The following is a 9,973-nucleotide window of genomic DNA, read 5'->3' on the forward strand; positions in this document are numbered from 1 at the left end:
CGATACATACTGTATGACAACAGCAGTTTTAACATCGTCCTTAGTTCTGCGCCGGGTTCAGCGAATGATACTGGAGACCCGGGGACAGTTAAGACCAGGCGACGCACCTTACATCGATGCCTGATAAATAACCCGACTATGTGAAATTCACCCCCCATGCAACGTTGATATAAACACGACCTCGTCCCCATTCTTGATCACATACTCGCCCTCGCCCTCCAGCTCCCAGTCCGTATCATTAATCAGCACGAGGATCCCGGGCCGTCTACACCCTATATACACAACCAACTTCGCATTTTCTCATAAGCGGAGAGAGAACTCACACTGTATCGCCCTCCATGAAGAGCTCCGCGCGCTCTTTGAGCAGGTGGTGGCGCAGCCAGTGGACGAGGTACGCGACGTCGACGGGCTTCGTCTCGCCTTCGTACTCGTTGTTCTGGGGTGAGGGAGGGGAAGAAGGGGGTGAGGAGGTGGAATTGTCGAGCGGGACGCGGGCGGGGAGCGTGAGCTTGTGCGACCTTTGGTTATCGAAGAGGAGCTCGAGGCCGCCGCCAAACTCGACTTTTAGCGAGATCGTCGACATTGCTCGTATTTGAGAAGAGAGTGCGTTATGTGGGCCTAGTTAGCGTGTCAGGAGATAATCGTGGCAAGAGGACAGCCCCTGATCGGATGCCGAAGTGTGGCAATGAACCGCAGTCACTGCGCAGTCATTCCGAAGCAGTCTCCAAGTGTCCCGTGGTCCTCCTCAGTCAAGCTTGAGAAATCTCCTATGTGTGTATATGATATATCCCTCTCCACCACTGACAGCAACCTCCTCAACATTATATGCGCAGTTATCTTTTCCTGCTGAGCGCTGAAAACGCACCGCTATGATGCACGGTGACCCCACTGACCTGTCACTCAGACACCCTCGATCGCTGCCGAGCCATGGCGATTGATATTGACCCCTTCCAGCCAGGCTATGTATAAGGCATGCTCGCTTTGCGCAGTTCTTTTTAGTTCCCCTTTCGCAGTTGACCACCACTCTCGAACAAGAACCAACTTGCCATGTCGTACCAAATCCCGCCCCCGAGCTCGCCTGCGCCAGCTGCAGACGACCGACCCCTGCCCCCCGGCTGGATTAAAGAATGGGACGACACCTACAAAGCGTGGTACTACGTGTGCGTCTCGCCTTCCCCTTGTCTCTCGTCCTCACCACCCCATCCTGACCTCATTTTGCCTTTGCAGCGACACAGCGCGCACACCGACCTACACGACCTGGCACGACCCGCGCCAGGTCCCAGTGGAGCTCTCCTCGCCCACCGCGCCGGCCATCCCCTCGCCATACCCGTACCGGGACGACAACGACCCCTTTTCTGCCGCTCGCAACACCTCCACCTCCCAAACTCAAACCCAAACCCAGAACGCAAACGCCGACCGCGGTCTGCTGGGGGATGCATTGAAATACGCCAGCGGCCACCAACAATCACAATACGGATATAGCTCCTCGACCCCCTCGAGCGCGGGTAGCGGCGTCAGCCCGATGCTCTCAGCAGGCGGCGGCGCAGCTGCCGCGCTCCTTGCCTCCAAGATATTCGGCGGGTCCCACCACCAGAGCTCCGGCGGGGGGTTGTTAGGCAGCTTAATGGGCGGGGCCCGCCCGCCGCCTGGACCACCTCCGCACCATGGAGGATTCGGAGGAGAGTTCGGTGGCTTTGGCGAGGGCAGGCACGAACACCACCGACCCGGCTTCGGCGGGGGAGAGCTCGGCGGCTTTGGAGGCGAGGGCAGGCACCACCACCGCCCACCAGGGGAGTTCGGCGGCGGGGGCGGGATGTTCGGCGGACCTGGAGGGGGGATGTTTGACGGCCCCCCGCGCCATCACCATGGTGGTCCGGGAGAGTTTGGCGGTGGTGGCGGTGGAATGTTTGGCGGTGGGCCGGGTGGCGGGGGACATCATCACGGTGGAGGATTTGGCGGGTGGTAGAGATAATGTGCGCATGTATGTATACTCGCATCGATGTACGGCTAGCATCAGCTTGTCAACGCGTCGATTAACATAGAGCATGCATTTACTTCGAACTCTGCCTCTCGCTACATATGAATCCGCTCACCCCCCCTCGATGATCCGCCTCACGAGCGGCGCGACCGCCTTCCTGGTTGCCTTCGCGTTCCCCTGCTTGTACACCCTCACCCGCCCCTCCCTCTCCTCTTTCTCCATCTCCTCCCCCTCCATGTCCATCTCTGCCTTCCCCCTCTCCCCCTCCTCCCCCTTCGCACCTTCCAAATACTTCCCCACCCCCTTCCTCACGACCTCCAGCTCCCCGCTCCCCTCGAGGCCCTCCCACAATCTTCTTCCCACCTCCTCGTACCCGCGTCTGACAATCCACAGCTGTTGCCGTTTGTGCTTCCGCTTCCCTTTCTTCCCGCTCCCCGTGAATGTCATTAGAATGCCCAAAACGCCCAGCCCGCGCGCGTCCATCCACCGCTGACACTCGCCCCAGAAGAAGTGGTCCGCGGGGAGCCAGGATTTCAGGCCGCGCGGGACGGTCGCGAGGCCGACTTGGACTGGCGCTGTCCCCGGCGAGGAGGAAGGCGACAGGGACGCGGAGAGAGGGAAAGAGGGCGCTAAGCTGTACTCCTTGTAATCCCGCCGGAGGAGGTCGTACGTCCCCAAACCGCCAACATCGAACTTCCGCTCCTGGAGCACCCGCGTCAGCCCCGCTACGTCCACCTCACCGGCCCCAAGATCCGACCCGTGGACAAGGGTGCCAGGGCGCAACGCCGGCACCCGCGACGCGAGGGGCGACAGCCACGCCGCCGCCTCGCGATCCGCGCGCTCCGCCTTCCCGCCCTCCTTCAGCCCGGCGGTGTCGATGATAATCGCGCTGAGCAGGAGCACGGCCAGGTCCGCGCCCATCGCCCCCGGCACGCGCTCGCGGTAGAGCAGCGCGACGAGGGACGCGCAGCTCCCCGTGGGGACTTGCACGACCCGCGGGTCCGCTGTATCCGTGTACAGCCCCTCGTCGTCGTGGTGGTCCACCACCGCGACGACCTCTGCCGTGGATGGGGAGGCGGAAAAGTACGGGTTCAAGCGGTTATGGTCGACGAGCGCGAACTTCCCCGAGGGGAGGGGGGAGGGGACGTCGTCAAGGCAGAGCAGTGCGGAGGGGTCGAGGGAAGCGAGGGAGAGGGCGTGCAGGTTCTCCGGGCGCAGGTGCAGGTCCGCGTGCGGGGTCTGCAGGAGCGGGACCACTTTCCCCCGCGCGTCGGGGCGCGTGAGGGAGAGGAAGAGCGCGAGGGCGAGGGAGGATGCGAGGCTGTCGAGGTCTGTGTGTGGAGGTGGGAAGTGGAGCGGTCAGTGGGATTCGGGAAGCCAGCAAGTGAGGCGCACCCCCGGCTTCGTTGCCCATCACGACGACCCACTCGGCCGCGGTGCCATCATGCACGGCGAATAGGTATTGTGCTTTGGCGGTGGAGAGGAACGCGGGGAGATTGGATGGGGGGCTGGTTGGGGGCGCGGGTTCGGGCATGGTGCTGCTCGCGAACCAACGGTGACACTGGATCGTTCGGGAGTTTCGTGCGCTCGGGGTGCGAGATGAGGGTATGAATTTGCGAACAGCTAGACGGCACCGGACGCTAATGCGAGAACGAGAAGTCCGGGCAAAGAGTCGATACAGTGGTGGAATATCCGTGTTTAAGGACACGAATGAGCATGCGTACAAGGGATATGCTGCTGATCCGACGGGCACTGTTCTCGTCGTGTGCCAGGATAATTTTGTTGGAGGGACGGTGAACCGAGCGGAAGCTGCGACTCAGAAGGATCTTGCCTTTGCTTAAGCGTTTCTAGATCAACGTTATACCCTCAAGGGGTTAGGGGGGAACCCCCCGGTTGATTAGGGTTTGGGTTACAGGATGATTTTGAAGGGTGGCTCCGGGGGGAAACGCCCCGGTTTGGTTAGGATATGGGTTATTACCACCCTGGCTAGTGAAGTTCGATATAATTGACTCTATCTACTTGTAATTACATGTTGAGCTTCCAGTACTCAGCGCTCAGCCACCAAGACACAGAACTTTCAAATTAGGGACTGATTAGTCAGCCTTTCGTGGGACTGTCCAACTCGGGGGTCGTATTGGACAAGATCCTCAGGCCTAGGGTTCATGATCGCTTGTAAGTATTATTCGTAACCGATATAAACCTCACCGTTCACTTGACAATGGACGCATCAGAAGGGCACACAAGCTATACAGGTACAGTCTGAGCAGACTCAGTTTATCGACATGTGTTTATAACTTCGATCATATACGTATAACGAGACGTTAGGCCGCTTCCGAGTACATTTCGAGTACTAAGCTCTCCCTAATCCTGTCTCTACCACTCTCAAAGTACCTACGACACCCAAAACTCCATTCCAAGTTTCCAACGACCCAATCCTCCAGGCCTTTGACGTAGCCTGCCACAACCTTGTCTACCGACGGTCCCCAAGATGGGAGCTTCACTTTATTCTCTAGGAACTTACCCACAAGACCTTTATAATACTCTCCGGCATAGTCAAATACCTCCTGGAAGCTTATTTCCCTTTCATTTAGTACCACGGAGACGAAATTATTGTAGTGAATGTCGAGACGCGCTTCCACCTTATAAGAGTAGATATCCTGAAGGGAAGGCGTGATAAGACGTGTGGGCCTCTGAAAGCCTCGATACTTACGTTGGACAACCATACCATGTCACAAGCGGCGCAGCGCATATTGGCGAGAGTGGGGTCCTCGTGGACTTCGTCTGGCAGGTCCTCGCCCATGGCGTACTCGAACAATGTGAAGAGCGTCAGGACTGCGCTGTTCCGTCTACGGAGAGGGATGAAGCTGTCCATGTCCAGCACTTCTCTGTGCCCACGAGAGACCGCCTCTGTGCCCACGAGAGACCGCCTCTTTTGCCACAGCATCCACATAGGCCTCGAATTGCTTGACGAATCGCTCAAAGCAATTCTCACTACCGAGCTCGAAAAAGCGGTTCTTGATTCTGGTGCCTTTTTCTGAGTCATCGGTCTCTGCATACGAATTAAGTTGACTCACTCCTTGGACATCTTCTCAAGGGCAGTGGGATCGTTATCTGATTCCTCGCATTTGAATGCTCGGACAATACTCAGTCCAGTCTTGCGTGCGTCGTCGCCGCTCTGCTCGTCGCTTATCTCGTCCACAACAAAGAGCAGGTTGACAATGTCACATAACGTCCTGAAGTGCTCCCGGCTAGCAAGGGGGTACGAGTATGACATGAGCATTGGTCCGGAACCCAGCAGAAAACGGACGTATGCATCCCCCGTGAGTACGTTATGGCGTATCACCCAGTCGATGGCCTCCCCGTTGATCTGATTGTAGAAAGGGTTGGTGGAGGCTTTGAACGGGCACAAGGCGAAGAAATCTGGAAGACGGAGCTGGTATGACTGAGGGCTCGCCATGTGATTCGATAGCTGCAAAGATGTCTGACTCACCCTTTTATACCCCGGAGAACTGCATTGTCCCCGTAAAGGAGACAACTCCGTGTTCACTTGGGCAGTCTTCCATATAATGGGTATCTCATCAACAGTACCATGGAGAAAACCGAGGAAATATCCATACCAGATAAGGCCTTACTGTATAACCATCTGAAAGCGGATCTCGAGAACAAACATAACATCGCTCCGACAAGGTCGTAGCATATGGTATATAGGCGTCATGGAAGCTCGCTCTCTTTGTCAGCAATAAACAATCCTGCTGTGACACCGCTTGGAGACACCTATAATACGTGAATGTACGGCTAGTGGCACCGATATCCGATAGAGGTTCAAATCCTGATAACACAGAGATGGGTAACCGTAGGTTATTGTATGTCTCTTCGCTGTATATTCAGGATGTGAAAAAGTACAAGGTGCACCAGACCCCTGGCATACTACCTGGCGTATCGCTCAAATCGAAGGCTCTCCGTGAGTACTAGTCATCGTGGATTGAAGACAGTTAGATGACCTAGCCCACTGAGTGAGGTAACACCACCGGATTCCACCATGTACACAACTGCCGGTGACGAACTGTCAAAGGTCTCATCCAAAGACGCCGTTACTATTGGTAGAATCTTCGATTCCAAAAAGGGATTGAACCAAGGTGTAAAGCGATCAAGCAAGCTAGAGAAAAAGCGAAAATTATATTTTCCCGTATGTTTGGCTTGTTCACTGCTGGGTCCTACTAGTCGCAAAATGATTGATCATACTCGGGTTAGGTATTTCGCCTCAACGCGGGCCCTGCCAGAGTCAGCTCAATCGGAAGTATATACTTACATGGTTGAAATCCCGACGCCTACACGTTCAACTGTTGCTCACCGAAAAGGCCGTTGTTTTCCGATATTTGCTACCGGCCGACATTAAGATTGTTGAACATCAAATTCGAGCCATGCAAAGTCCATTGCCGTGCACATCCCGAAGCAGCGGCCCGGAACGAGTTGAACTCCGTTGAACTGTTCATATCAGCCAGATCATTCCCGTACAGAAATCGGGTGCCCTTGAGGCAGAGATTACATGAATAAGACTTCAGTGCCGCCCAGTAGCATTGCCTCCTGAGCGGTCTTCTCGTCCAATACAGTATAGGCAGGGCCAATTTGACAAGACTAGCACGATGGGTGCGCAGGGGCGGACTATGAATTCCACGGAGCTCACGACACTGTCAATATACTTGGCACATCCGGTTGTCGGGACTCGGAAAGCATTCGAGGCGAGTACTTGGAGTCGTAAAAGCGGCACTTATTTCGAATGCCGCACCGGACCTAAAGGCATGCTTGCGCGCCACTTCAATTTGGGGCTGCTCATATGCTCGTTTCTACGGACTCGGAGTTACATCTATCATGCCTGCGATCCACCTCTGGTCAGTCCAAATTATCTGACCCTAGTTGCCTCAACCTTCTGCATCTCAAAGGGGATTGATCTTTCCGATAAGGTTTGTTCGGCAGCTGTTAATGCCACAGTCGATGCATGTAGAACTACTTAAGCATATCCAGCTATTTAGTATGTAACCTTGTGACGCTGGTAGACAGCTTGACTCTGTTCTGCTTTCTTGCCAGTGTAGGCTCGATAGGGTCTAACAGAGGTCACAGTGCACTGGTGCGCTTGCCAAGAGGAGTGAAGCCGTGCTTTGCTGATCTCTTGCAGAAGCCATGCTGTTACATTCCACGATATCCAAGGAAACAGCATTTGCCTGGCCATTTGTAGCATATTAGCTCAGAGATATGATACATCATTGCTGTAACATATAGTCTGAGAACCTTTTCAACCTTCTGGGTACTAATGATAGAACAGGGGAACTGCGCGACTATGATGTGCAAAGCTGAAGAAATGTCTGTACATGGAAGCATCACTGAATGGCGACTCCAAGATCCGCCGAGTCGAGTCGGCACGAGCTGCACCGTTCACCTCTTATTTCCTTATGCTATGGTGTGGGACATCTAGTCACCGCCACATGTGGACAGCAGCAAAATTAGGCTGGAGAATTTTTTGAATGTTGTTATGCCTCTAATCAAAATTATCTCACGCCAGGAGATATCCAAATTTACTCAGAAAGCTTGAAAATAATAAGTATGATCTGCAAGCAAGCCCGACGCGAGGAACGAGCGGCTCGCGCTTGCGCTTAGTGTTTGTGGCGTCTTCGGGTAAGCCCCAAGATTACAGAAGCGGTGACTAGAAAAGCATTGGCCGCACGCTATTGGCTGCCACGCTGGCGGTCTCAGAACCCGACTCCCAACTGCGCCGCCCTGCGCGAAATTACCTGTGCTTCGAGGTCACGCCTCATTGTCTCAGGACTGGGGCATACAGTTGTATTACAGAGTGAACGTCTGAGCCTGAGTTCGACTCGGTATCTTATAGTCTGACAGTCCCATCGTCATCTAGCCCGCCCCAGCTCATTCAAAGGTTTGCATGCCTTGGAGGTACCTCTCCTCGTGCCAGTAGTTGGAAGACAACTTGAATGCCCAAGAGCACCGGCGTGATACTCCTGCCAGTGGGGTTTCGCATACTGACACTTCGCGCTTTCTGCTATTTCAGGCCGCCACCAAAGGTTAGCTCTCATTCACTCCCTTGCTCGGACATGGCTATTATTCGACCGTCGTACTGAATCACGTCTGAAGTCGTATTCTCATAATATATAAGCACATCTTCACAATCACACCTGTGGTAACAGTGGACCCTTGTCAGGTAGAGCACAACATCTCACGTGATCACAACGAGTCGAACTGGATGGAGAGTCAGTAATTCAGACAGTTCCTCTTGTACCATGGCTCTCGCTTTCTCAATCCTGTTTCAAGCGATTCTCTACTGTAAAGTTTTTCTTTTGAGTGGCTGTTGTACGATAGACTCGCCCTCGCAGTACTGTTCTCTCTAGTGCACCTACAGCGGCGGACAAAAGTATCTGCACTGCCACCACTTTCACGGTTCTGGGCAGATCGGGGGCAACATGGATCAATGTATATTCATGATTTGTAACTACTCTATGTAAGATAAATGCATACAGACTTTCAGCCCTAGATGCCCCACTCCTTGCTTCCAGGAGGTAAATTCATCTCAAACCCGGTAGCCTCATAACTGGTTAGATGGAATCAATAAATTTATAAAAAATAATTCTCAGCCTGAATGACTGACCTGATTTAGTACTTTGTATTAGCACCCTTAGCCTTCTTCAGAGCCAGGGCCCTCCGGGGTAAGCTCGAGTAGTAAGCTACGAGACAAAGACAGCCGCTTTTCCCCCGAAGATGCGGCAGTGCAGATACTTTTGTCCGCCACTGTATTTGTGTAGCCAACAGCTGCGTGAGATTATGGATAGACAGTGGAAACTTCAATGAAGCTGGCGCAAGACAGGCGGTCTCAGGTACCACGCTCTCGGCAGTGATGCCTCTGCGCGCTGTGTCGCTGCAAAGGCAAAATGAGGTCAGGATGGGGTGGTGAGGACGAGAGACAAGGGGAAGGCGAGACGCACACGTAGTACCACGCTTTGTAGGTGTCGTCCCATTCTTTAATCCAGCCGGGGGGCAGGGGTCGGTCGTCTGCAGCTGGCGCAGGCGAGCTCGGGGGCGGGATTTGGTACGACATGGCAAGTTGGTTCTTGTTCGAGAGTGGTGGTCAACTGCGAAAGGGGAACTAAAAAGAACTGCGCAAAGCGGGCATGCCTTATACATAGCCTGGCTGGAAGGGGTCAATATCAATCGCCATGGCTCGGCAGCGATCGAGGGTGTCTGAGTGACAGGTCAGTGGGGTCACCGTGCATCATAGCGGTGCGTTTTCAGCGCTCAGCCGGAAAAGATAACTGCGCATATAATGTTGAGGAGGTTGCTGCCAGTGGTGGAGAGGGATATATCATATACATGCATAGGCGATTTCTCAAGCTTGACTGAGGAGGACCACGGGACACTTTGGAGACTGCTTCGGAATGACTGCGCAGTGACTGCGGTTCATTGCCACACTTCGGCATCCGATCAGGGGCTGTCCTCTTGCCACGATTATCTCCTGACACGCTAACTAGGCCCACATAACGCACTCTCTTCTCAAATACGAACAATGTCGACGATCTCGCTAAAAGTCGAGTTCGGCGGCGGCCTCGAGCTCCTCTTCGATAACCAAAGGTCGCACAAGCTCACGCTCCCCGCCCGCGTCCCGCTCGACAATTCCACCTCCTCACCCCCTTCTTCCCCTCCCTCACCCCAGAACAACGAGTACGAAGGCGAGACGAAGCCCGTCGACGTCGCGTACCTCGTCCACTGGCTGCGCCACCACCTGCTCAAAGAGCGCGCGGAGCTCTTCATGGAGGGCGATACAGTGTGAGTTCTCTCTCCGCTTATGAGAAAATGCGAAGTTGGTTGTGTATATAGGGTGTAGACGGCCCGGGATCCTCGTGCTGATTAATGATACGGACTGGGAGCTGGAGGGCGAGGGCGAGTATGTGATCAAGAATGGGGACGAGGTCGTGTTTATATCAACATGCATGG

The 9,973-nt window shown here is 54.5% G+C and overlaps 7 protein-coding genes across 7 annotated transcripts; 3 read left to right on the top strand and 4 right to left on the bottom strand.

Annotated features, from left to right (window-relative positions):
- Positions 1-147: 147 nt before the first annotated feature.
- On the bottom strand, positions 148-580 carry GLOTRDRAFT_10508 (uncharacterized protein; the record flags this gene model as incomplete). Its single annotated transcript, XM_007871363.2, has 2 exons — positions 148-265; positions 324-580. Coding segments are annotated over 2 exons (375 nt in total), but the record flags the coding sequence as incomplete, so codon positions are not given.
- Positions 581-1,047: 467 nt separating this feature from the next.
- On the top strand, positions 1,048-2,311 carry GLOTRDRAFT_123004 (uncharacterized protein; the record flags this gene model as incomplete). Its single annotated transcript, XM_007871523.1, has 2 exons — positions 1,048-1,160; positions 1,228-2,311. The coding sequence occupies 2 exons, from the start codon at positions 1,048-1,050 to the stop codon at positions 1,964-1,966; spliced, it is 852 nt and encodes a 283-aa protein (XP_007869714.1). The 3' UTR covers positions 1,967-2,311.
- Positions 1,867-3,512, bottom strand: GLOTRDRAFT_140798 (DHH phosphoesterase; the record flags this gene model as incomplete). The annotated part of the gene is made up of 2 exons (XM_007871524.1): positions 1,867-3,309; positions 3,374-3,512. 2 exons carry the CDS (start codon positions 3,510-3,512, stop codon positions 2,090-2,092), a joined length of 1,359 nt encoding a protein of 452 aa, XP_007869715.1. The 3' UTR covers positions 1,867-2,089.
- A 19-nt stretch (positions 3,513-3,531) lies between these two features.
- Positions 3,532-3,845, top strand: GLOTRDRAFT_112320 (uncharacterized protein). Its single transcript, XM_007871525.1, has one exon. The coding sequence runs from the start codon at positions 3,586-3,588 to the stop codon at positions 3,817-3,819; it is 234 nt and encodes a 77-aa protein (XP_007869716.1). The 5' UTR covers positions 3,532-3,585; the 3' UTR covers positions 3,820-3,845.
- Positions 3,846-4,299: 454 nt separating this feature from the next.
- Positions 4,300-5,435, bottom strand: GLOTRDRAFT_48290 (terpenoid synthase; the record flags this gene model as incomplete). Its single annotated transcript, XM_007871400.1, is given in 4 exon segments — positions 4,300-4,635; positions 4,689-4,861; positions 4,881-4,999; positions 5,053-5,435. The coding sequence occupies 4 exon segments, from the start codon at positions 5,433-5,435 to the stop codon at positions 4,300-4,302; spliced, it is 1,011 nt and encodes a 336-aa protein (XP_007869591.1).
- Positions 5,436-8,638: 3,203 nt separating this feature from the next.
- Positions 8,639-9,080, bottom strand: GLOTRDRAFT_132636 (uncharacterized protein; the record flags this gene model as incomplete). Its single annotated transcript, XM_007871526.1, has 2 exons — positions 8,639-8,900; positions 8,968-9,080. 2 exons carry the CDS (start codon positions 9,078-9,080, stop codon positions 8,639-8,641), a joined length of 375 nt encoding a protein of 124 aa, XP_007869717.1.
- A 465-nt stretch (positions 9,081-9,545) lies between these two features.
- On the top strand, positions 9,546-9,966 carry GLOTRDRAFT_48368 (ubiquitin-like modifier 1; the record flags this gene model as incomplete). The annotated part of the gene is made up of 2 exons (XM_007871408.1): positions 9,546-9,805; positions 9,864-9,966. Coding segments are annotated over 2 exons (363 nt in total), but the record flags the coding sequence as incomplete, so codon positions are not given.
- Positions 9,967-9,973: the final 7 nt, after the last annotated feature.

Source organism: Gloeophyllum trabeum (genome assembly GCF_000344685.1).
Source record: "Gloeophyllum trabeum ATCC 11539 unplaced genomic scaffold GLOTRscaffold_00014, whole genome shotgun sequence".
In the NCBI taxonomy this organism is placed as follows: Eukaryota; Fungi; Basidiomycota; class Agaricomycetes; order Gloeophyllales; family Gloeophyllaceae; genus Gloeophyllum; species Gloeophyllum trabeum.